Source organism: Saprolegnia parasitica (assembly GCF_000151545.1).
Source record: "Saprolegnia parasitica CBS 223.65 unplaced genomic scaffold supercont2.62, whole genome shotgun sequence".
NCBI lineage: Eukaryota > Oomycota > Saprolegniomycetes > Saprolegniales > Saprolegniaceae > Saprolegnia > Saprolegnia parasitica.
The window spans coordinates 127,524-151,212 of NW_012156456.1; the positions used below are offsets into that span (position 1 = coordinate 127,524).

Here is a 23,689-nt window from a genome sequence, read left to right on the forward strand (position 1 = left end):
GTGGCTGCTTCTAGCGCTTACATGAGGCTGAATTGGCGAAATGGAGAGGTCAATAACGCGACATGTAGAGCTGTGCTGGTCATGACAAGTTGGATGTGGGCTTTTTACCTTTTTGCCTGGCAGTGCTAGGCAAAGGTACCCAAGCACAGAACTTTAAAAGTCAAAAACAAGCCGCACACCACGAGTGGCAGGTATGATCAAGACACAAAGGATAGGTCACGACGCCAACACACCTCGCGCGCGAAAGCTCGCCCACAACCGCAAAGCCAAACGACTTCAGCGACGAGCCGACATTGACGAGGTCTCGGCACTCCGACAGGCCATCCTCGACCTCACGCGCCAGCTTTATGTCCTCCGCGGAACGCTCGTCGCATGGCAAGATGTCGCCCATCAGCCCCACCACGTCTCCGAGCTCACACGTCTCGAGAACCAGTAGCTCCACGATCAAGTCGCGCAGTACCGACGACTCGCTAGCCACCTCCGTGATTCGATATGGTCCATGACCCCAGCATACGACCTTCTTCTCGCAAGCTCTTGACGATGACGCATGGTGGTTTGCGTAGAATGACTATATGGGTGCTAGGCTAGCACCCAAAAAGATGTGAAAGACCTGAACCGCCACCCGTGCCAAACCATCATAAAAGCGATACTAGACATCAATCGGCGTCTAGAACTTCTAGAAGCTCTTCTAGACTGGAACACAACGCACAAGTTTAAGAGCACAAGATGGAAGCGGCAGTGCAACGCTTATGCCGAACCAAGTCCAAGGCACGACGATCCTCTTGCACAAGAATGGCGATCGCAAATGCCCTGCCAGCTACCGTCCGATCAGCCTCATCAACAGCGATGTCAATATCCTCACCGCCGTCTTGGCCAATCGGCTGCAGCCGTGCGCTGACCTCGTGGTACACACGAATCCGAACGGCTTCATCAGAGGATGCTGGATCATGCACAACATTGAGCGGCTAGAAGGCTCGAGTACGCCCGCCGCCACATGCCCGAGGCAGCCATCGCGTTCCTCGACCTTGAGAAAGCTTTTGACCGAGTCGACCACGGCTGCTTGCTCGCGGTGCTCCACAAGTGGGGTCTCCCGCAGCGCTTCTGCACCATAGTAAAATGCTTGTACTCAGGACGCCGATCCAAGATCCTCGTCAACGGTGACCTCTCGTCGCCCTTCTCCATCAAACGGAGTGAACTACAAGGCGACCCGCTCTCGCCACTGCTCTTCGTGATGGCGCTCGAACCGATGTGCCTCCAGCTCCGCTACCATGCCCAGGAAGACCTCCAGATCAACTCAATGACACACGTCGTCAGCTGTTTTGCCGACGACTCCCAACTCTTTACGACTAATGAAGCCGCTCTTCAGCGCCAGCAGCTGTTTTGCCGACGACTCCCAACTCTTTACGACTAATGAAGCCGCTCTTCAGCGCCAGCTGGCGCTCGTAGACCCTTTTGCAGCCTCTCAGGATTCAAGCTGAACCGAGACAAGACGCATGTCCTCACGCACTCGCCTCTGCCTAACATGCCGACGCTGCGGCTGGTTCAGTCGTTGAAGCCGACCAAGGCGCTTATCAATCTCGTAGCTCCGAACCTGCAGCGCAGCGCACGGCCTATAGCACGGCCGTGCGACCGGAGCAGTTGACACATTGGTTCGAGGGCGAGGACAGAGAGCAGTGGCGAGAGCGGGTCGCCTTGGAGCACACCGCGTCTGGTTTCGAACGGACGAGAGAGATAGCCATTGGTAAGCAGACGGGACGCTTGCCCCGAGTAAAGGCACGGGACAGTACGAAGAAGCTCCAGTGGAAGCCCGAGCTCCTGAAGTGCGACGTGTAGGTAGCGATGATCGACGTGGTCTAAAGCCTTCTTAAAGTCGAGGAGCGCAAGCACTCCTGACGACACGTGACGGTGGATGTACTCGAGCGTGTCTTCCAGGCGTTGCACGTTGGTCAGGAGCGTGCGACCATGAATAAAACCCCTTTGGTCGTGGCCGATGAGGAAGTCCGCGCACGGTTGGAGTCGTTGGTACCACGAAACGTTCATACCAGGATAATGGAGCACTAGCGTACAAAGACGGCATTGCGGCGGGAGCTGCAATTCTTGGGTTGGAAAGTATTTTTCATGTAGTGAACTAAATGTGAACGTAGAGTGGGCGAGAAAATATGCCTCTAAACACGACAGAAACGGTTTCGCGACGGTTCGAAGATGACAGCCGCCAAGACGTACGATGCCAAGCGCAACAGCATCGTGACGCCAGCCAAATCACAGCAAAGCGAGGAGAGTGAGCAGGCGGTCGAGCCGACGTCGTCTCGTCGCCTCCCGACGTCGCCCGGCGGCCGCTTTCTCCAAAAGACATACTCGATCACGCAAACGTGGCTGCACATGAACGTACGACGCGCATAGGAGTCTAGTATGATCGCACTCGAGTAGAAATCCACGCGGCGCAACGACAACTTTGACTGTCTCTTCCCCGAGAACCACTCGCAGGACTTCAAGAAGATCAAGTTTGTGACGTACCCGTACCACCTCTGGGGACTCGGCCTCCTCCTCCTCGGCGGCGCGGGCTTCTTTACGTATGCGCTCTCGTCCACGAGCATCTACCGGTTCCCGAAAGGCTTTTGGTGGCAATACCTCTTTGACGTGCTCCTCTTTTTCCTCGGCGCGCTCTGCTTTCTCTGCAGCGAAGTCGAAGTGTTTTGCATGGACCGAAACAAGGGCACGATCTCCATCTCGCAACGCGGCTGCATTAGCCACGTGCTCGGGCGCGGGTACGTTCCCAAAGATAATACCTAAGTGCCCATGAAGAAGACGTAGGAAAGACACGTTTGTGGTGCGGCAGCTTGCGGAAATCGCCGACGTCTCGGTCGACTGCTTGGTCTGCAATATCGCCAAAAATGGTTTGAATCCTCACTCTTTGCAGGGCGAAAAGACGGGCGACGTCGACACACGCTCGTACAAGGTCCGGAGCGTGCTCTTGTAGAGTGCGATACCATGTGCGTAGATTCGCATCGAGTACCACGACGGAACGTATGCGACGATGCTCGAGGGACAGTCCAAGGCGCTCGCCGTGCGTACGTCGCAAGCATTTTTGAGTTTGAGGTTCACTAATTATGGTGTAGGTCGCTGCCGCAGCCTCAAGTACTTTTTGGCCTTCTACGCCAACTCGCCGACCAAGAAGCAGCGGAGCCCGACCAAGCTGCCGTTCCCAATCAAAGAGGCGCGTCACGTCGACTCGGTGGTGCAGGAGGCAACGCTCACCATGTAGCTCAACTCGTAATTCACGTGGATGTAGTATGTGCTTGGAGTGGTTATGCGTGGTCGCCCTGGAAGAGGTCCGAGAGCATGCTCTGGACGGTGTCGGGCTTGTACTTGACGTACTTCTCCATGTTTTTCTTGGAAAACTGGATGCCCGCGTACCTACGACCGACGCGCAATGAGTTCGGCCCAATCATACGCACGCACTTGTCGTAGAACGCGCGGTAGCCTGGCACGATGCGCTGCGCCGCCATCGTCGTCAGCTTCTCGCGCAGCTCGGCGTCCGGCACGACAAACGCCTTCTACTCGAATGCTCGGAGTTGAGAATATACCTCCACGCCGTACATGGTGGGTGTGCACTTCCTCCAGCGCGGCGTTGAAGCGCTAGACACGATGTGAGAATCTCCCTTGCGACGGGTTGGCCACCGCAAACTTGTCCTTGAGGAGGCGGCCGCTCTCGAGCGTGAGCACGGCGCTGTTGCTCTTGTACTGCAACGTGCTTTTCGGGTCGGCGACAATGCTCTCAAAGCCGTCGTAGCTACTCGAAGTCTGAGGACGAGACGTGATATTAAACAGTCGTACCTCGCCTCGACGAAGCCCGCCATGGCCTTCTCGCCGAGCGCAGCGACCTTGGGCTGCATGGTCTGCTGGATGGCAGTCGTCACGACCGGGGATTGGCTCGCAAAGTCGCCTGCGAGCTGCGCCATCGCGCTCGCCACGTAAAAAGTGTTGTTGACGAGAAAAATGGCCTTGAGGTCGCCGCGCGCCTTGGCGGCCGATGCCTTTGCCTGCAGCGCGTCCAGCAGCTTCATCAACACCGAGTCTATAATCACCCAATTGACACATGGACAGGTAGCTTCCTAGGATACGTACCGACAAAGTACGTGACGTTGCTCGTTTGGTCGGTCGAGAGGAGACATTCGAGCGCGATAACGTGGTCGCTGAGCTCGCGCAGAAAGTGCATTGTCTAAACGCACGCACGTAGGTAGCACCACGTTCAAGATACAATAAACACATACGTGGCTTGAGATCGGGTGCACGTTGCCGTCCTTGAGCCCGAGCTTGTCGTGGAGCACCGAGTCGGCAATGTCTTCTTTGAAGGCGCCGAGCTTGACGCGCGACGTGGCTGCGAGACCTTCTTCGATTTTGCCAATGATCCCCACGAGCTTCCACGGCTCGGTCGTCTCGCTCCCTGGGTGCTCGCGCAGTCGCAGCGGCGGCTACGCAATGGCGCATAAATAATCCAGAGAATTGAAACCAAGATTCAACCTGCAGCACGTCCCGGAACGACGTGCTCTTGGACTTGAACATGTAGTGGAGCTCCATGGGCTGGAAGACGTCTTTGGCATCTTCCTCCTTGACGTCTTTTGTGAGACTTTCGAGCAGCGGCGCAACCGTCCAGCTCAGCGCCGCGTGGGCCAAGTCTTCGTTGGGGAACACGCGGTTCGCGAGCTCCTTCTCGGCCTAGTACGTGGACTTTCTAGGTGTTGCTCTATATATGGGGAGTGTACGTGGATGGCGAGCACGATGTTGTCCAGGTACTCGGCGATGCGCGCTTGCGACCCTGCGTCATCCTTGCTAAATCTATGTCTGCGTTAACGACGACCGAGATAATGGAAATGACGTACGCCTTGACCTTGTCGAGTGCTTCGGTCACGAGCTTGAGTCGTCGCTCGCCGTACTCGACGAGCAGCGCCGTCGGCGGCAGCTTCGTGCTCAAGAGGCACGTAAGGAGCTTCGACCCTTTGACGACGTCGGCGTCGTGAAGCGTGGACGCAACCAGACTCTGTGCGCTGACTGAGTAGCGCAAGACGAGGGCGACATCCGAGACAAAGTCCGACTTGCACTTGGCCTGGGCCTGCGTGAGCACGTGGCGGGCGTGGTCGAGCGCCTTGCCCGAGCCCTCGTAGCCACGGTGGAGCTCGAGAAACTCGATCGAGCGCAAGAGCTTGTGCATCGTCTTGATGTAGCGCTCTTGGTCGTACTTGGCGCCTTGCTGCAGCACGGTCGCGACCTATACAGGAGGATGCTGAGGCAAGGCCCATAGCCTCGTAGTACGTCGCTGGCGGTCGTAAAGTTCTCGTTCACTGCGCGCAGCTCGTGTACGCTAATGTCAATGTTCTTTTGCGTCTCGCGCAGCTTCTCGGTGAGGCTGTAGATGGGCATCATCTGCCCCTCGAGCCGGTCGAGGCCACCCTTGAAGCCGACAAGGATCGAGTTGACCGACGCCAGCTGCGCCTGTGCATACATAGCCGCTGTCACCTCACCTTACTTGCCACCATGTACCTTGCTGTCCGCCATGGCAGCGCGGATCGCCGCGACGGCGTCGTCCTGGCACCGCTCGACCTCCATACCAAGCGCTGTATGCTGCCGTTTCAGGCTGCGTTTAGGAAAGGAGCACCAACATGGCGCCCTAAAATAAGGCACCGCCTAGCGCAGCTGGTTGCAATGCATGGGGCCAGGAATCGAACGTGTACGCGCTTGCAGATAGCTCTTGCAGAGATGAGTACATTCTACTTCCAGATCCTGCCTGCTGCTGCGAGAAACGACGGGGTTATTCTATCGCAAACCAGCTTGTCAAAGTGTGATGTTTAAACATGCATTTCCCATGGGTTGCACGTCTACCTCGTATGCAATCTGCGTCGTGGCGCAGCTTCTCGATGCCAAGCACCTGATGATCTGCTGTCGCCAGACCATGGCCGCTGGAGAAGATCTCGCATCTCGTCCGGCACGGTATCCAACCGGAATCTGGATTCGGAAAGGCGCACCTACTTCAACCTTTGGCACACGAAAGGATTCTGTAGGATACCGGAGTTTCAATATTCCCAGCCGGCAGCATGCAGAGCGACGCAAGCCCTGACCGTCGCATCTCGTTCGACGACGACGACGCTGGCACGTACTCGGTGCTCATGAGCCCAGCGGCAGGCGCGCTGCCACCCAAGCTACCGCTCTCGCGCGTCCGGCCGCCAACGCGCCATGCGCCACCGTCGCCACTCGACACACGCTCCATGTGCTCTGCCCACCAACGTACATGGCTACACTTGCGACGCCTTAGCATGGAAGCGATGTAGGTCCCCACTCGGCGGTGTCGAGCACGACGAGCAAGGCGCCAGTGCTCACGGAGCTCAACGACAGCATCGTATTTGCCCTGCGGCCTGCAACACCCGACGCCAAGAAGACGAGCGGCAGGACGACCAAGGTCGCCGACTTGAGCGTCCCGAGCGTCTCGATTCCAGAGAACCAGCGGTCGGATCTCGCCCGATCTCTTCGGGTCCTCATGTGTATCGTCTAGGTACACGTTTGCAATCATTCTGCGCAACACGTACCAAGTCAAGCAGCTCCTCAAAGAGCGGTTTCCGCGGCGCGTGGACAAGCCGCTGCGGCGCCACTACGCAGACCAGGTCGGCGCAATGCAGATCAAGTGCATTCGGCGGCTCGTGCAGTCGGGGCTCGGCGTCATCCTCCTCGACAACGACAACAGCATCCCGCACCATGCGCAAAAGTGGAACGAGACCAACAACATTTGCGTGCTCATCGACCCGTACAAGGTAGAGCATGTGGCCTGGATCACGCGATCGATGGCTTGTAGGACAAGGAACTGCTGTTGCAAGAGTTTCGGCGGGAGAAAGACGAGCTCGCGATCAAGCGCGGCCAGGCGACGTCGCGCTTGGGCCTCGAGACGCTCGAGAGTCTTCGAAACGCGTGCTTCTCGCCGGCGCTCGAGCTCCAGCTGACGCACAACCTCATCCGCAACGCTCTGCGCGACTACGACGTCGAGGACTGGGTCTGCACTGTCCCACGAAAGTAATATCCATGTATCAACTGTATGGCAACAGGTGCTGGACCACTCGAACGAGCTCTCGTGCTGGGACGTGATCGAGCACTGCTTCCCACTCCACGACCGCGTCTTCAACAACACGTTCTTCGCCGAGTACCGCAAGCGCACCTTTGACGTGCGCAAGGCGGCAGGCAATTCCTCGGAGCGCTGGGCCATCGAAGGTCGAATTGCGTTTTTGTATCAATCTTTCAAGCAGATGTTCGTAGAGCTGCGGCTGCACTTTGGCGAGCGCGTCGCGTTCCTCTTTGCCTTTATGCGCATCTACAGCAAGATGCTTTTGCCGCTCACCGTGCTCTGCGTCCTCTATTACCTCGGGTTTCGGTGGGTGCCCGGGTACGTCTGGAACAAGTACCTCCTCGGGCTCTCGGTGCTCGGGTTCGGCGTCGTCGCGGTCTGGGCGCCGGCGCTCATGCTTGTCTGGGAGCGCGAGACGCGCGTGCTCACTGAAAAGTGGAATTTAGCCAGCTACCGCGACACGATCTTTGAGCGCAACGACGAGAACCCGGCCTTTGAGTACGTCTGGACCAAGAACGAGATCACGCACGAGATGGAGAAGACGCCCAAGGAGAGCAAGAAGCGACTCATTCGCGCCACGATGGTCTTCTTCGTCGCCCTGAGCTCGCTCCTCCAGTGCATCGTGCTCATGCCCTTTCTCCAGGTACTGCGAATACGCCTCTGCATCCCATCAAGTGATATATTGCGCTGTCCTCTAGTGGTATGTGTGGTCCAAGCTCGCCCCTGTCTGCGACGGCAGTGTGTGTGCCGAGCGTGGCAACTGCCGGCAGTTTATCAACTGCTTCCAGTCGCCCACGTCGACGGTGGGCACGGACCGCTGGGCGTACATCCTCATCCAGGTAGCTCCGCACCATTATACATATTCAATACCTAGCAACGAATAGGGTGTCTTGCTCGGGCTTCTCATCGACACAGTGTTCTTCGAGCTCTTCAACTGGTTCTCGGCCAAGTTTGTCTCGTGGGAAAATTTGGCGAAAAAATCCGACTTTGAAAACCGTACAATTCCTCCACTCGGCGAATTCACAAATGTTGCGACTAGGGCTCGTGCACCGGCGGTTCGTCTTTGTGTGGTCCAATTGGTTCTTCTGGTTCCTCACACTCGCCTTCTTCTATCTCCCGTACGGCAACTACGTCAACGACCTCTTCCGGCACTTTGGCTGGGGCTGGGCCGTCATCTACGAGTGGGACCCCGCCGCCCTCACGCTCGACACGCTCTTTGTGACGCCGCTCGTCGTGACGCAGCTCCTCAACATGCTCCTCGAGACTGGGCTGCCCTACGTCGTGCGCAAGATCCGCCGCAAGCCCGCGACATGTCGGTCGGCGTGCTCGGACTCGTGGCTCGCCGGCTTTCAAGTTCGTCGTTTGTTTGTATTGAGATTGAGATTCAAGTATACGTCTAGTGCGTGCGCGCGATGCAAGAGAAGAAGGTCCAGCACCGGCGCGAGGCCAACATGACGGCGCACAAGCTCGCGGACGAGGTGTCGCGCTCCACTCGCTTCTTCGTGCCCGTCCTCGGGTACTCGGACGATTCGAACGAGTACACAGCGTACGAGGTATGGCTGATTCAACCTTCTTACAGCCCGAAACACCGACGACATAGATCCTGGCCGAGTCCCGACTGCCCGTGTTTGACACGACGTACGACTACCTCGACGCGTCGATCCAGTTTTCGTACATAGTCATGTTCACGGTCGTGTGGCCGCTTCTGCCGCTCCCCGCCTTCCTCAACAACGTCCTCGAGGTAGCCACGCGCTTCTTTTCAACGCTCCTATCGTCTATAGGTCCGTGGCGACGCGTTCCGACTCCTCTTCGGCCACCGGCGACCTATGCCCCGGCGCGACGTACGTTGCTCATATGTTTTGATCGTGCAGAGTGATAGGGAGATGTAGACGTCGATCGGCGAGTGGGCCACCGTGCTGCACTACGCCAACATCATTGGCATCACGGTCGTCTCGGGCCTCATCGTCATGTACCACTTTGGCTCGGTCGTGAGCGACTGGAACGGTGACTTTTGCGACATGAGCTTCAGCGACGCGGCCATGGTACCGTTTCAGACGCTCAATCGGTCGCTCACGCGCGACCCGATGGCCTGCGCGCTCTTCCTTGCGCCGTCCGAGGCGTGGGGCATGCGGCAGATCGTTGCGTTCATCGTGCTCGAGCACTTCGGGTTCATCTGCCGCTACTTGGTGCTCCAGCTGGAGAAGACGCCGAGCGCCATCTCGAGCTCGGCGTACCTCCGCCTCAAGCAGATCCGAGAGCTCACGAGCGCTCGGACGGCCGACGCCAGTGTGTTCGAGTACATTCGCGAGCTCCGCGAGATCTTCGACAATTACGACGTGGATCGCTGCGACCACTTGTACGAAGACGACCTCGTTTGCTTCCTCGCCGAGTGGGTCGGCACGGACGTGTCGGACCTTCAGAGTCGCAGCGGTCAGATCTTTCGCTACATGGACAAGAACCAGCTCGGGAAGGTGCCCTTCTCCACGTGCTGCCTCATGCTCCAGCACGCGCACCACGACCGGTTCTTCTCCGTGCTCCTCGGCATCTACGACTCGCTCGACGATTTCCGCAACGTACACACAGGCACTTGTGTCGTCTGGATACGAATGATACGTGTAGGGGCAAATTCGGCTCCAGGACGGACCGGTGCAGTACCGCCGCGGGCGAAGAGCGGCGTCGTCGTCCATGACCAACGGCAGCAACCAGCCACACCACGCGTCGGCTATCGTACTACACGTCGCATGTCCTGCATATCCTGATGAACGTTACTGGATTAGGACTCGGAATCCTCGCAGCACGAGCCCGTCTAGCGAATTGATGCGTCTAGCTTGTCGCAAGAATGACGCGTCTTAGTCACGAAGTGCCGTGAAATCAAAGGGCGCAAACGCCTTGCGGAATGCGTCCGTCATGGCCGTCTCTTCGTCCTTGGGCACGACGCAGTACTAGAGCGAGACATCGGATGCGACGGGAAGCTGGGAGTTGTTGAAGTACCTTCCAGTTCTCTCGTCGCGGCATGTCGAGGAGCGTGGCGGCCACGTGGCGGCCAAACTGCATGTAGTGCTTGCCGCGCACCACGTGGTACAGTCGGTTGTAGCCGCCAGCGCCGTCGGGAAAGCTCACCAAAAAGTACTCGGACGGCGACGTCGGCAGCGGCGCGTCGGGCGACAGCATTTCAAAGTCGACGTTGTACTGCTTGCCTTCCTCGAAGCAAATGTGCCCCACGTGCGCCACTAGGATAGCCATAAGCATCCTGTCGAGGAAGAAGAAGTGTACAGGCATCCACGGGCACGGGAATGACTTGGAGGTGGGCGTGCGCCGCGCCGAGCGTCGAGACGTTGCGGTCCATGAAAATGAGCGACTTGCCCTGGCTCGCAAACAACCTACAAAGCGTCAGAGATGCTGCGGAATCCGAAAAACGATCGAGTACTTTTCCAGTGCCGCTTTGAACTTGTCGACTTCGGCTGCGGCCGCCGGCGAGAGGCTGCGCATGCTCGAGACGTGCTGGATCGGGATGATGAGCACGTGGTCTGGCACGATCGGACCTTTCGGAATCGCCACGTAGGCCTCGTCACCAATGCTACGCTTTACTAAACCTCGTCTCTTGGTAATCCGAAGTGTACCTCACGATGAGATGCGTCTCGACCGTCGGTGTCGCGAGGCAGAACCAGCACTCGGATCGGTTGGCAACGACGGGGCGGCGGATCTGCTCGTGGGCACCTGCAGACGAGGATCAAGCAGCCAGTTTCCGTTCCTCCATGCGTGTGTGTACCCTGGCCTTGCGCTGCGAGCGCCGGGTCGTAGCGAAACTGCCCGGCGCTCTGGCTTTGCTGCGTGAGCTGTTGGACCTTGTCGGCCGAGAGACCTATGCCGATTCAAGTGGCTGCGTGTTTCTAGCGATCATCCCGCACCGTCGGTTTTCAGACGCTTTGCCCCGAGCTCAGTGGCGTCGCCGCGACGCTTGGCTTGGAACGGCGACTGCGTCGTGCCCGGCGGGATCTCGACCGAGACGCCGTGTTGAAGCGGCTAGCGCGCGGATTTGTATTCGAGTGATTTGATTGGCGGAACGCACCTCGAGGTTGAGCGCATGGAGCCACTTCTTGTCCTTGTCGGTCGAGGCGCCGACGTGGCCGAGGCCAATGAGACGCGAGACGCGACGACCAGCGCTCGGGACGTCCGTGACGTACGGCAGATGCTGGTAAAAGACGCCGTGCGTGCCCACAATGTGGTATCGTGGCACCGCCGCTTGGGCCGCGAGCCGCGCTTCCTAGCACACCGTAGCGTCGCAATTTGGACAAAAATGGATGGTACTGCTGCGCACCTTGGAGCCCACGTGCTGGATCGCGACCGGAACCTTATCTGGCAAGAGCGCGTCGAAGCTACACCATGCCAGTAGCAGTCGTAGACGCAGCAGTAGAGACCCTCGTACCCGTCGGGGTAGGCCGCGGACACGAGCACGTCGACGGGCGCCAGCGCTGCAGCGAAGGTAGCGCCAGCGGCTTCATCGGCCAAGAAGGCCACTTGAAGCCCACAGAGCTCGAGGACGGTATTGGTCGAGACGAGATGGAGATTGGTGATCGTGCGACTCGGCGTTCCTGGCGCCGCCAACGCGTACACGGCCAGCGGCCAGGCGGCGTCGTCGAGCGCCGACACGTCGCACGCGCCCGTGCAGAGAACCATGTTGAAGGGCCCATGCGCCGACGCATGCAGCTTCTCGACGCGGGCGCGGAGCGCGGGCCACGCGCTCCCGACGTCGCCGCAGAGCAAGACCTTGACCATCACTGCTGTGGAACGTTCGCAAATAGTATGCTTCTTTAAATCGTGTCGCACGTTATATAGTGTGCGATGGAGGGTAGGGTTAAAACCACGTCGACGTGGTCTTGCTGCCTTTTGCGAGGCGGCCTTGGCGGGTCCGGCGCACCGTCTCCTGCATCTCGAGCGTGTGCATCGCTGTCTCAAGGAACGGCGTGAGCTGGATCGTCTTGTCGACGTGCCGGAAAATGCTGGGATAGCCGCCCTTGCGCGCGAGAACGTTCCCCAAGAGCCGCGCCGTCCTAGTCCCAACTCAAAACCCTAAACGTCGACTTCACAGCGCACCGTCCGTTGCCGTCGTAGAACGGGTGAATGAAGAAGACAAGCGCCGCAAACGCGTAGTAGGCCGTCACCAGCGGGTGCTGAAAGGGTTGGTTGAGCGTCCGAACGTAGAGCGTGAGGGCCGATGCAATCTCTTCGGCGGGCAAAAAGACGCGGTAGATGCGCTCCGAGGCGTACCCGACCGCCGCATTGTCCCGCGCCATGCCTCCGCTCACGATGAGATGCAGAGGCGACGATCGTTGACGTACCGCCCGTCTCGCCTGCGGCTTCGCACACGGCGCGGTGCAGCGTGAGCACTTGGTCGTGGGACACGACGCTACGCGGATCGACCAAGATCGTGTTGAGGATCGAGAGGAGCGCGGCGGTCGGCGGCGGCGTCGACGGTCTAGAACGTCGTAGAAAACGAAGAATGGACAGCGAGAGACGACGCACCGGAACGCGCCTTTGCGGTCGTGGGCACTCCCGAGCGCATCGTAGACGTCGCTCATCGTAAACGGCGTCGACGAAAAGCCCTCGAACGCGCGGTTCGCGAGCTTGGCTTGGAGTCCGGACCGATCAAACTCGTCGGCGAGGAGGCGCGGCAGCTATCCAGTGCGCGCGCTCAGAGTGCGCAGATTTAGGAAATCGAGAGCAACCTGCTCGAGCTCCCGGAGAACGGGCGACGGCACGCGTCCAAAGAGGCTCGGTGGTGGGGCGACTAGCCACACAATTTTACTTCAATGTATCAAGGTAGATGCGAACGCACGTGGCGGTGGCGGGGCCACGACGGCCGGCGGCGGCATTTTCCCGCGGTGGATGTGACCTGCGGCTTATCAGCAACAAGGCCCGCATACTGGCACTCGTACCCGACACTTTGTACTTGCAGAGAATGCACTCGAGCTCGTCGGACGCTACCGGCGGTGGCTCCTCGACGACCAGTACGGGTGCTGGCGCCGTCGACGGATGCACGTGGCGCTGCAGCTCGTTGTAGAGATGGTGCACCTTGGAGAAGAAGTCGCCTTCGGTCGGGCTCACGGCGGTCCAGTACGAGAGGTAGTAGAACACGTGTTGCACGAGTTCCGCCTACGTTTATGGGATGCAAGGCAATAGCAAGTTGCGATCCAAGTACCTTTGTCGTGATCGATGGCGTCAGGTCGTCCGGCGTCAGCTCCAGAAGCGCGCCCGAGATCACGTCATCAAAGAGACCTTTTGTGACGAGCCCAACGAGCGACGCAAGAATGTTCACGGCCGCCTAGATCCGAGTCAGCGACGTTGGCCGACACATATATGCAGGTACCCAGTGGTCTTCGCTGCTCATGGAGGTTGCGATCTTGTCGATATAGTCAAAGAGCCGCCACGTCAGCGCCAGCGACACGACGTCGTGCAGCGCCACTACGTTCGGGGTGTCAATGGAAGGTCAATTCTCTCCAAACGACGCACGTTCGTCCGCCGTCACGGAGGGATACAAGAGCTCGCCCGCGCCTGTGAGGGCGCTCTCGAGCGCGTAGCAGTACTGGTACCGCGACATGCCCAAATGCGTCTCCTACATCGACGTCTGCGGATCTATTCCCTCGAAACAACACGTGTGCGTACGTGCTTGAGCGAACAGAGGAGCGTGACACCCTTGACGAGGCGCTGGATCCGCTGCACGTACGCGACGTCTTCCCCATAGCTCTATAGCTGAATGCTACTCGATGGAGTAGGAATCGGAGAGGAATACCTCGTGGCTGTACCAGGAGAGGACGGCGACAACGGCGAGCTTGGCGACCATTGGCACGGAGAGGAGGGATTTGAGCCCCGCCTTGCGCGCATGCGGCCCAAAAAGAATTTGGACTGCGGCGTGTGCGTGAGGTTGGCGACCCACTCGGGCTGCTGGCCGCTACAAGCTCGTCTCTTGCTTCCGTGCATTGCATGTGTTGAACTATACCTGTAGACGCGCCCGACGTGGTCCTGGCCCGGGTCCACGAGCATGAGGCCGCGCGCCTTGCGAAAGAGCAGAATCGGGTCGAGCTTGGCGCCGCCGTTGGCGTGGCGGCTCCACGCCGCATGCAGCACCGGCAGCATCGCGTCCCTAGGCGATTCTTTCAGCCCAAACGTTTCTTGCTGTAACATGGAAAACCTTGTCATATCGACATTGTCGTCCCCGATATTGTGGGGGCGAAACCAGACCGAGTGCAGAACGATCGCGCACCCGTCGCTGTCCTCGTCCTTGACGGGAATGCACGCTTCGCCAAAGCTCCACTTGGCCTACGAGCGGTTTGAGATGCAGGATCTCGACGCAGCGATAGTACGGCGCAAACAGTGCGAAGGACGTGCTCGATGGCCGTGTCCAGCACACTTGGGTCCATCTGGTTCATCGCTTCGTCGTACGCGTGGCCGTGCTCGACTGCGTAATGCGCCCGGAGGTACCTACGCCGCCCATTTTCATGCGAAGAGCTTGCGCGGGGACGCGTACCGGGCGACGTCGTGGTGGGCAAAGTACGTGGCCTCGGCGAGCGGCGAGCTTCCCCAGCGGTCGAGCGCGTTGACGTTGGCGCCGCACTCGACGAGGTACTGGCACATGCGCAGGTCGCCTTCGCTGGAAGCGACGTGCAAAAGCGACCTACCCACAGTCATGCGATATGTCGATGGCGCATGGTCTACCGCGCATCGTAGTCTTGGACATCGGGGTGCACGCTCTGCGGCACGAGCTGCATGAGGTAGGCCACGTTGCCGCGCTTGATGGCTTCAAAGGCCAAGGCCATGCGGTTGTCGCTCGGTGGCGGCGGCGGCTGGTGTCGCTGCCGGAGGACGTCGACGATCGCGCTGGAATTCGCGTCGACAGCCAGCGACATGGGCGTGCGACCGACCGCGTCGGCAGCGTCGACCTTGGCGCCCGCCGAGAGCAAGAGCTCGATCACGTCCAGTTGTTCGTGCTCGACCGCCACGTGCAGCGCCGTGCTATTCGCATTGAAGTGCAACGCGATAATCCTGGACGTCGTACCGGCCAAGAGCGTCGGTCACATCGACCTTGAGCCCGTCGAGCCAGGCGCGCTTGAGGGTTTCCGTGTCGCCGGCTTGCACCTACATGCGGCGTGCGGAGATATGCGGAAGAAAAGGGCGGTCTTCATACCGCGGCAAAGACGGTGCTCGGGTCGAGGACGTCGCTGCGGGCGGCGGTCGCAATCTCCTGCAAGTTGTGTGGAGAACGCCGGCTTAGGGGCGGCCGCGCACGGTCCGATGCGAATGGCACGTCCGACTGGAACCGCACAAACTGCGCAAGGACGCTCACGACGCTCGGGTCCTTGGCGCAGTCAAGAGGCGTCGCGCCCCACCGATCCTTCTTGTAGACGTTGGCGCCGGCCTTGAGAAGCATCTCGACGACGCTCGACTTGCCGTCGCTCACCGCAATGTGCAGCGGTGTCCTAGCGCCGCCCATGAGCGACCGACCTGTCCGGCAACATGACGCACCGCTGGTCGTAGTCGGCGAGGTTGACGTCGGCGCCGGCGTCGATGAGCTGGAGCAGAAGGTCCGTGTCGCCCATGCCTGCGGCCCAGCAGAGGGCCGTCGTGTCACGCACCATCGGCGGGACCTCGGCCATCGTCGCGAGCGAGAGATACGGCCAAAATTTGCAACTTGCCTGGTTTTGTGCAAGATCCGAGTATTTTGGCCAATCAAAACGTGCGGCGCCAGCACCGACTACCACGCCTGGCGATGGACTAGACGATCGACTAACTAAGACCCGCTCTAGACGGAGCACGCTTCACACTGCATATGAATGAGGGACACGGCCTCAGACACAATGCATTGGTATCCCAAGACCAGAATTGCCGTATTATAGCGCGCTAGTGCCTAGGGCGGCGCTCAGAGACACTTGACATCGTTTAGTTAGTCGAATGTCGACTAGGAAACGTAATCGCGTGAAACGGCAATGAGTCACCGGCAGCAGCCGCAGCCGCCGGCGAACCAAGGCTCGGCGCGGAAGGACCCGCCGCTGGGTACATCGAACATGCATCCTAGGCTGTAGCCAAGGGCCTTGGTAGGCGCTGCGCTGCGAAAGACCCGAGCGCCGAGCCGCAAGGCCGAGAACGCGCCTCCGACAGCATTGAGCCGCAAGCCCGACAGCACGTGCGTCTCGATGGTTGTCCATTCGTCGCAATAAGCATCTTCGTAGCGTCCGCGTCATCGTGCGCACGCGGCCGCTCAACGCCGCCGAAGCCGCGCGGGGCGAAGCGCCTGTTTTGCGCTTCTCGTCCAACAACCGGTAGAATCTCTAGTACATCGCAGCCTCGAATCCTCCGTGTGTGTACTAGGACAGAGCTGCAGGTCGTCTCGGCCGGCGCTGGCGGTCGCGAGCTCGTGCGCAGCTTCCAGTTTGACGTGTGCGCGTCCGAAGAGGTCGGCCAGTCCGAGTTTTTCGAGCTCTCGGGCGTCACAGCGCTTCTGGACTCGGCGCTCGAGGGGTACCTTGCGACCGTCTTTGCGTATGGCCAGACAGGGTCGGGCAAGACCTACAGGTGACAATAGACATCGCGAAGTCTCTGATTCGCAGCTTCAACTCCAAATGGCAGCATGTCGGGCCTCGACGAGAAGATCGAGAAGCGCGACCGGCGGCACGAGGCGTCGGACGGTCTCATTCCGCGCTCGATCCGGTACCTCTACGACGCGATCGAGGCTCAGTCCAGTACCAAGTACACGCTCAAGGCCTCGTACTGCGAGATCTACAACGAACAAGTGCTTCACGAACCTTTATGTCTGTGTTATAACACCTCGACAGGCCTACGACTTGCTCAACCCGGCCTCGGGCACGCTCAACATTCGCTGGAACGACCGCAACGGCTTTTACGTGCAGGTACAGTATTAGCTAGTCGCTACAACGTACTAACGTCGACTAGAACCTACTCGTCGTGCAATGCGACACGATCGACGATGTCGTCGCGGTCGTCGACGAAGGCCACAAAAACCGCCGGTGCGTCCATCTACTGCGACGGCTGGTATCAATGTATCAATATATTATCGATATCAGCGTCGGGAGCCACGAGATGAACAAGGATTCGAGTCGAAGTCACTCGATCCTGACGCTGCTCTTGGACCAAGAGGCCGTCGACCCGACCGACGGCCACGCGGTCGGCAAGTTTGGAAAAATTTCGTTTGTCGATCTCGCGGGCAGGTACTTCTCTCGAAAGATTAGTAGATTAGTGAAAATGTGTCTATTTAGTGAGCGGCTCCGAGACACCAAGTCGTCCAAGACGGAGGAGACGTCGAGCATCAACAAGAGCCTCATGACGTTAGGCAAGGTCATATCGGCGCTGGGCGCCAAAGGCGGCGTCGCAGCCAACGCCAACTTTGTGCCGTACCGCGACAGCAAGCTCACCAAGCTGCTCATGGACTCGCTCGGCGGCCAGAGTCTCACGCTCATGGTGGCGTGCGTCTCGCCTGCGCCGTGCTTCCTCGAAGACACGCTAAGCACACTCAACTACGCGACGCGCGCCAAGAACATTCAAAACAAGCCGACCGTGCAAACCGACCCGAAGGAGGGTCTCATCTCGGGCCTGCGCCACGAGAACCAGCTCTTGCGCACAGAAAACGCCTTCTTAAAGCAGCAGCTGCACACGCACGGCATCACGAGCAGCGCCAAGCACGAAAAAGAGATGGGAGCCAAAGCGCCACGACAGATCCCACCGCTAGCCTCCAAGCCATCGCTCCATATTGAGGCGAACGCGCCCGAGTCGGACGCGCTCGGCGGCGTCGTCGCAGCGTACCAGAGCCAACTCATTTACCTCCAACAGGAGAATGCACAGCTGCACGCCAACCAAGGCTACGCAGAGCACCGCCTTGGCAATCTCACGTAGCGTATCGCCGATACAAACCGACAGTAGCGATCTCGGTTTGATCGTAGGCGCGAGAACGAAGCACTTCAAGAGACATTAGAAAAGTACCAGCAAGCCAAGCCGACGTCCCTTGCGGCCCAAGCAACAATCGACCGCTTGACGCAGGAAAATGCGCGGCTCAAGGTACTACATACTTGCCGCATCAAGTTAAAATACGTTGTAGGCGCAGCTGCAGTCGCAGCAACAAAGCTCTGGCGATGAAGATATTTTGACCCAAGTGCGCCAGATGAACCAGCGACTCGAGCACCTCCAGCAGCGCGAACAAGAACTCATGCTCGCTCTGGTACGCCCTTGCAACATTGCAGGTCGTTTCACGCCTGTGCAGGCTAGGAAGAACCGGTCGCGCGATGCTATTTAATGCCTACAACTTCCATGCAGCCATTGCGTCAACAAACACTAATCAAGCATTTCGACGTTAATGTTGTCGTTCAACCTAACAATTCTAGTCTTCACCGCACCACCGACTTCATAGAGTTCCATTGTATATGTTGTGGTGACACAGCTACGCACTATCTGGCCACTGCGCATTCACATGTCACCAATGCAGAGATCGAATGGTGAGATGGAAAACGTCCAAATTTGCAAGTCTCCTCGAGTTCGTCTTGGGAAAGCAACCAGAGGCGCGTCGTCCCGTAGAAGCCAATGCTACAGTATAGAGCACATGACTTTATGGAGCTCTATAAGATAAGAACGGTGTTGCAGTGGAGATCAATATAATCATTGGGCGGAGTAGCAACGGCTTGATGGCGTGGCTGGCAGGGTATCAACATCGAGTTACAATACAGCCATCGTCAGCCAGCAACTGTCGGTCGATGCAAACCTCGCTGGAGTCACTTCTGACTCATCGCTTGGCACCAAGTAATGAAGAGGTTCGCGTGTCAATTTGTCCATGTGAATATCCGAGACCTTGGTCAGATCGCCATCGCGTCGTCCGATTGGCCACCTTTGGACCAATCAAAGCGGCATAGGTTTGTTGGCCAATGGCAACGGCGGGAGAGTGAGAAATATGCTGGCGTCCCGCGTCCAGCGCGCCCGTCGGGCGACGAGCCTTCGCTGGTTGTCCCAAGCTGCACGAGCCTACGACGTGGTCGTCATTGGCGGCGGTCACGCTGGCTGCGAAGCGGCAGCCGCAGCTGCGCGCACCGGTACGTCGACTATATCATGCCAAATGTACATGCTCATGCGCAACGCAGGCGCCAAGACGGCTCTCTTGACGCAGGTAATTCCACTATCTCACTGCTGGTTGCCGCTAACGCAATGTGTAGAAACTAGAGACGGTTGGCGAAATGTCCTGCAACGTATGGGAATTGAAGTGGAGGATCCAAAGCCTCAGGCGTTTGTGTAGCCTTCGATCGGCGGCGTTGGCAAGGGCACGCTCGTGCGCGAGATCGACGCTCTCGACGGGCTCATGGGCCGCGTGGCCGACTCGGCGGGCATCCAATTCCGCGTACACTGCAATAAGCTATGAGAAAGCTCAGCTCTGATAGATGCTGAACGCGTCCAAGGGCCCGGCGGTCCGCGGCCCGCGCGCGCAGATGGACCGCGACATCTACCGCGCCAACATGCAGGATGCGCTTCGCGCGCAAGGTACCTTTCTGCCCGTCACACTATTTAACACACGGCGGCGATAGACAACTTGACCATGGTCGAGGACGGCGCGGAAGACATTACAATCTGTCCGGTGACGGGCAAGGTCACGGGTGTCATCACGTCGTCCGGCACAACGATCCCCGCCTCAGCCGTCGTATGCTGATGATTCGAAAAAAACAAAAAAGCTCAAGCGATCTAGGTCATTACGACGGGCACCTTTCTGCGCGGCCGCATTTTCATCGGCGACAAGTCCTTCCCCGCGGGCCGCAAGCTGCGTGAAGCGTACGACGCTTTCTGGCTTGAAATATCTGTCTTTGACACTATATATTGCGCAGAGACGGTGTCGAACCGCCATCCGTGGGTCTCGCACTGACGCTGGAGCGGCTCAACTTTCCTCTCGGGCGGCTCAAGACGGGCACGCCGCCGCGCCTCGATGGCAGTAGCATCTGCCTCGACGGTATTAGTGTGACGTCTCGTGCCACATCGTGGGAACGCGGTTCATAGGACTCGAAGCACAGCCAAGCGACGACGTCCCGACGCCGTTCTCGTATCTCAACGAAGGCAAGTCGCTGCCGCTCGAAGACCGCTTCCTGCCCTGCCACGTCACCTACACGAACGAAGCAACCCACAAGATTGTGCGTGATAACATCAAGCTGCTTCCGCAGTACTCGGAGAACGAGGGTAAAGGTACAAGGGCTCGTCGACCACTTGCGTCCGCAGACAATTGCAATAGGCATTGGGCCTCGCTATTGCCCGTCCATTGACGCCAAGGTCACTCGGTTCGCCGACCGGACGCGCCACCAGATCTGGCTCGAGCCCGAAGGTCTCAACACAGACGTGTACTACCCCAACGGTATCGAATCACTGGTTCAAACATGAGCTGCGACTGATACTGTGCAGGTGTGAGCACAGCGCTACCAGAGGACCTCCAGATCCAGCTCATTCAGACGATCCCGGGTCTGGAGAACGCCAAGCTCGTCAAGCCTGGCTACTCGGTCGAGTACGACTTTATCGACCCGCGATCGCTGCACCACACGCTCGAGACGAAGCAAGTGCCCGGTCTCTTCCTCGCGGGCCAGATCAACGGCACGACAGGTCTTCTTTACTATACCTTTCCATGTGAATTGACGTCGTTGGGACAGGGTACGAAGAAGCAGGCGCGCAGGGCGTCCTCGCCGGTATCAACGCCGGCCTCGCCGTGCAAGGCAAGCCCGCCTTTACGCTGGACCGCGCCGACGGCTTCATCGGCGTCCTCGTCGACGACCTCGTGACGCTCGGCACCAAGGAGCCGTACCGCATGTTTACCTCGCGGTCCGAGTACCGCCTCTTGCTGCGCCAGGTACTTAAATGTTTCGACTTTGGATGAATTACGAACGGGGAGCAGGACAACTGCGACCTGCGGCTCACGGCGCGTGGCCACGCGGCGGGCTTCGTCTCGGACGAGCGCCTTGCGGTGCTGCAGGCGAAGGAAGCGCACATTGCGGAAGCGTGGACGCACCTCAAGAACTTTTCGATGGACCCGCACGAGTGGTGCAAGATCGACGGCATCACCATCTCCAAGGACGGCGTCAAGCGGTCGGCGGCCGACGTCCTCGCCTTTCCCCAAGGTACGAAGCTAATGGCGTCTCTCAAACTCAACTCGACGATTAGTGTCGTGCGAGGACATGCTCGCGATCTGGAAGACGTACAACTACCCGCATGGTACCAGTATTTCTTCTCTCTGGAAATCTCGGATTGACGATCCACATCTAGACATCCACGAGAGCGTCCGGTCCCACATGAAGACCGAGTGTCTGTACCAGACGCAGCTGCGACTCCAAGCCAAAGAGATCTCGGCGTTGCGCTCGAAGGCGCACATCAAGCTGCCCGAAGACCTCGACTACTTCGCGCTGCCGATGCTCTCGAACGAGGAGAAGGAGAAACTCTCGGCCGCCAAGCCCACGTCGCTGCACGCTGCGAGTCGCATCTCGGGCGTGCGCTCGGCGACCCTCCTGCTCTTGTACCAGTTTGTCTCGAAACAAAAAGTCCACCACCACTAAAAGACACCTTTGGTTTCAAAAACGCTTTTTGAATATGTGGGAATGGCGCATGTTCGGGACGCTCTCGGAGGCGACGCAGGAGATCCTCGACTCGCTCGCCGTGACGCTCAACGCGCTCAAAGTGAGCCAAGCGATGCTGCCCGAGAAGCGAACCGACGTCTTTATCGTGCTGCCGACGCCCAACATTGGCATCAAGTTTCGCAACCTCGCGTCGTCGCCACAGCTGGAGGTGCCCTTCCATACTATTATTTTACGATGGGGAAGCAAACGTATAACATCGTCAGATCAAGATTGCCAAGGCGATCGATGACGTCTGCGGCGCACAGACGTGGCTTAAGAAGCGGCTACCGGCCGCCGCCGTCGACATGGGCTCGGACGATGCCGTGAAGCAGGCGGTGGTCGGTAGCGGCATCGAAGAGCTCGAGCAGGTCGAGCTCAAGCCGCCCATGCAGCGTCTACGTCTACGGAAGGACCGACACCTCTGGCGCCTCGCCATGACGTCTCAGAACGTCCAGGTAGATTCATTCATCCGATGAACCACTGCTTAGCAATCAGAACTAGGTTGAGATATCGACCTTTGACGTGGCGCTGGACGCGCGGCCCGTGCACAAGGACGTCTACTTTACCATTTGCGTCGAATCCAAGAGCATCGATGCGCTCGTCGAGTGCGTCGTCAAGCTCGCGCTGGGCGAGGTGTGCTGCGTCGACTCGACGACTGCGCCGCGAGCTGCTAGATGCTCGAGCCGTACGCGATGCAAAACATCTTTGTCGTCGAGAGCATCAACGTCAAGACGCCGGGGGCGCGGGTGCCGCCGTCGCCCAAGAAAAAGACGGTGATCGATCCGCCGGGCACGATGGTGCCACCGTCTTCATCGCCCGCAGCCGCCGACCCCAAGCTCTCGCCCGTCAAGCGCAAGCTCATCTCGATCGCGCCGCGGCTCCGGCTCATGGAGATGGGCTACTCGGCCTTTGTCTGCAACGTGGTGCAGGTCGACATGCACTGAAGCATTTCATTCCAATAGAGTGTTGTAAAAAAGTCGACTAAACGTTGGTCGTTGGCGTCTCGTCGTCCGACTTGTACGCGTGCCGCAGTCGGAGCGACACAAACGACGAATCGTCGTCGTCGCTGGGTACGCCGTCGTAGCCGTCGTGGCTCTGGCGAGGCGTGTGGCTCGAGAGCGACTGGTACCGCGAGAGGTGCCGGGCGTGGGCGCCAAGACCTTCGTCCGCCAGCGAGAGTCGCATGCGGTCGTTGCGAAAGTTGTCGAGCGAGTCGCAAGTGCCGAGGAGCACCGAGAAGAACCGGTCGTACTCGGCGTGGCGGAGCATGAGGCAGCAGGTGGAGAAGGGCACCTTCCCGAGCCGGTTCTTGTCCATGTAGCGAAAGAGGATCGAGCCATACGGCGCAAGCTTCGACTTGTCCGTGCCGACCCACTCGGCGAGGAAGGACACGAGCTCTTCTTCGTACAAGTGGTCGATGCCATCGCGGTCGTGCTTGTCGAAAACGACGCGCAGCTGCTTCATGTACTCAAACTGCTCGACGACGGCTGACCGCTTGGACGCGAGCTCGCGCAGCTGCTTGAGGCGCACGTAGCTCGGGTTGCCGATCGAGCGCGGGACCTTGTCGCCCTACAAGTACGTCCTTTGAACCGGTCGGTCGTGGGTCGAGAGAGTGTACCTGCGTCGCGAGGTACCGAATGATAAAGCCGACGTGCTCGAGGATGATGAAAGCAAACACTTGGTGGAAAATGATGTCGCTCTTCCTCTCGAGGAACGCTTTGCAGCTCACGGGGTCCTTCGACTCGGTCGCGTTGAGCGAAAAGATGGGCACCATGACCGCAACCGAAAAGTCGTAATTGCACTGGTTGTAAAACGCTTGCGAGTGGTACCTAGACGAATCTCGCATCAGACAATATGTCCATCACGCAGGACACAACAGACATGACGATGAAGATGGCCACGATTGTGATGCCAATGATGTTGGCGTACTGCAGTGCCGTCGCCCACTCGCCAA

General features: G+C 58.9%; 9 protein-coding genes across 9 annotated transcripts in view; 5 read left to right on the top strand and 4 right to left on the bottom strand.

Annotated features, from left to right (window-relative positions):
* Positions 1 to 2,202: 2,202 nt before the first annotated feature.
* On the top strand, positions 2,203 to 3,262 carry SPRG_20923 (hypothetical protein; the record flags this gene model as incomplete). Its single annotated transcript, XM_012350205.1, has 6 exons — positions 2,203 to 2,385; positions 2,428 to 2,765; positions 2,812 to 2,872; positions 2,918 to 2,956; positions 2,999 to 3,068; positions 3,117 to 3,262. 6 exons carry the CDS (start codon positions 2,203 to 2,205, stop codon positions 3,260 to 3,262), a joined length of 837 nt encoding a protein of 278 aa, XP_012205595.1.
* Positions 3,263 to 3,269: 7 nt separating this feature from the next.
* Positions 3,270 to 5,630, bottom strand: SPRG_10521 (hypothetical protein). Its single transcript, XM_012350171.1, has 12 exons — positions 5,539 to 5,630; positions 5,311 to 5,490; positions 4,881 to 5,266; positions 4,764 to 4,836; positions 4,522 to 4,716; positions 4,272 to 4,472; positions 4,126 to 4,219; positions 3,835 to 4,075; positions 3,679 to 3,790; positions 3,598 to 3,636; positions 3,460 to 3,554; positions 3,270 to 3,414 (listed from the first exon to the last, which is right to left on the bottom strand). The coding sequence occupies exons 1-12, from the start codon at positions 5,602 to 5,604 to the stop codon at positions 3,306 to 3,308; spliced, it is 1,791 nt and encodes a 596-aa protein (XP_012205561.1). The 5' UTR covers positions 5,605 to 5,630; the 3' UTR covers positions 3,270 to 3,305.
* Positions 5,631 to 6,062: 432 nt separating this feature from the next.
* SPRG_10522 (hypothetical protein) lies at positions 6,063 to 9,915 on the top strand (the record flags this gene model as incomplete). The annotated part of the gene is made up of 15 exons (XM_012350172.1): positions 6,063 to 6,279; positions 6,324 to 6,498; positions 6,545 to 6,800; positions 6,842 to 7,036; positions 7,089 to 7,251; positions 7,297 to 7,748; positions 7,804 to 7,944; positions 7,990 to 8,101; positions 8,145 to 8,458; positions 8,506 to 8,658; positions 8,706 to 8,846; positions 8,887 to 8,946; positions 8,995 to 9,678; positions 9,725 to 9,832; positions 9,883 to 9,915. Exons 1-15 carry the CDS (start codon positions 6,090 to 6,092, stop codon positions 9,913 to 9,915), a joined length of 3,177 nt encoding a protein of 1,058 aa, XP_012205562.1. The 5' UTR covers positions 6,063 to 6,089.
* On the bottom strand, positions 9,859 to 11,893 carry SPRG_10523 (hypothetical protein). Its single transcript, XM_012350173.1, has 10 exons — positions 11,532 to 11,893; positions 11,424 to 11,481; positions 11,175 to 11,369; positions 11,014 to 11,128; positions 10,875 to 10,967; positions 10,726 to 10,822; positions 10,533 to 10,682; positions 10,379 to 10,485; positions 10,097 to 10,335; positions 9,859 to 10,047 (listed from the first exon to the last, which is right to left on the bottom strand). Exons 1-10 carry the CDS (start codon positions 11,879 to 11,881, stop codon positions 9,955 to 9,957), a joined length of 1,497 nt encoding a protein of 498 aa, XP_012205563.1. The 5' UTR covers positions 11,882 to 11,893; the 3' UTR covers positions 9,859 to 9,954.
* A 56-nt stretch (positions 11,894 to 11,949) lies between these two features.
* On the bottom strand, positions 11,950 to 15,756 carry SPRG_10524 (hypothetical protein; the record flags this gene model as incomplete). The annotated part of the gene is made up of 20 exons (XM_012350174.1): positions 11,950 to 12,156; positions 12,200 to 12,401; positions 12,445 to 12,581; positions 12,629 to 12,780; positions 12,832 to 12,893; positions 12,942 to 12,998; positions 13,042 to 13,258; positions 13,305 to 13,427; positions 13,473 to 13,567; positions 13,616 to 13,718; positions 13,769 to 13,849; positions 13,896 to 14,054; positions 14,120 to 14,246; positions 14,295 to 14,422; positions 14,467 to 14,584; positions 14,631 to 14,777; positions 14,819 to 15,115; positions 15,159 to 15,238; positions 15,288 to 15,579; positions 15,626 to 15,756. The coding sequence occupies 20 exons, from the start codon at positions 15,754 to 15,756 to the stop codon at positions 11,961 to 11,963; spliced, it is 2,904 nt and encodes a 967-aa protein (XP_012205564.1). The 3' UTR covers positions 11,950 to 11,960.
* Positions 15,757 to 16,086: 330 nt separating this feature from the next.
* On the top strand, positions 16,087 to 18,502 carry SPRG_10525 (hypothetical protein; the record flags this gene model as incomplete). Its single annotated transcript, XM_012350175.1, has 12 exons — positions 16,087 to 16,153; positions 16,199 to 16,283; positions 16,330 to 16,419; positions 16,469 to 16,672; positions 16,727 to 16,889; positions 16,933 to 17,007; positions 17,051 to 17,124; positions 17,182 to 17,325; positions 17,374 to 18,003; positions 18,055 to 18,169; positions 18,210 to 18,329; positions 18,372 to 18,502. 12 exons carry the CDS (start codon positions 16,087 to 16,089, stop codon positions 18,402 to 18,404), a joined length of 1,800 nt encoding a protein of 599 aa, XP_012205565.1. The 3' UTR covers positions 18,405 to 18,502.
* Positions 18,503 to 19,052: 550 nt separating this feature from the next.
* On the top strand, positions 19,053 to 21,675 carry SPRG_10526 (tRNA uridine 5-carboxymethylaminomethyl modification enzyme GidA; the record flags this gene model as incomplete). The annotated part of the gene is made up of 15 exons (XM_012350176.1): positions 19,053 to 19,191; positions 19,240 to 19,265; positions 19,312 to 19,344; positions 19,392 to 19,493; positions 19,534 to 19,633; positions 19,678 to 19,790; positions 19,836 to 19,918; positions 19,972 to 20,093; positions 20,141 to 20,323; positions 20,370 to 20,489; positions 20,537 to 20,731; positions 20,779 to 20,975; positions 21,021 to 21,243; positions 21,287 to 21,343; positions 21,389 to 21,675. The coding sequence occupies 15 exons, from the start codon at positions 19,053 to 19,055 to the stop codon at positions 21,673 to 21,675; spliced, it is 1,980 nt and encodes a 659-aa protein (XP_012205566.1).
* A 34-nt stretch (positions 21,676 to 21,709) lies between these two features.
* Positions 21,710 to 22,684, top strand: SPRG_10527 (hypothetical protein; the record flags this gene model as incomplete). Its single annotated transcript, XM_012350177.1, has 4 exons — positions 21,710 to 21,904; positions 21,960 to 22,190; positions 22,237 to 22,368; positions 22,410 to 22,684. 4 exons carry the CDS (start codon positions 21,710 to 21,712, stop codon positions 22,677 to 22,679), a joined length of 828 nt encoding a protein of 275 aa, XP_012205567.1. The 3' UTR covers positions 22,680 to 22,684.
* A 32-nt stretch (positions 22,685 to 22,716) lies between these two features.
* The window catches only part of SPRG_20924 (hypothetical protein), a gene marked incomplete at both ends in the record, with an annotated part of 3,840 nt that continues 2,867 nt past the window's right edge, over positions 22,717 to 23,689 (bottom strand). Inside the window, 3 exons of the mRNA XM_012350206.1 lie at positions 22,717 to 23,304; positions 23,354 to 23,564; positions 23,617 to 23,681. Coding sequence (XP_012205596.1) covers positions 22,717 to 23,304; positions 23,354 to 23,564; positions 23,617 to 23,681 — 864 coding nt within the window. The remainder of the gene's footprint in view (positions 23,305 to 23,353; positions 23,565 to 23,616; positions 23,682 to 23,689) is intronic.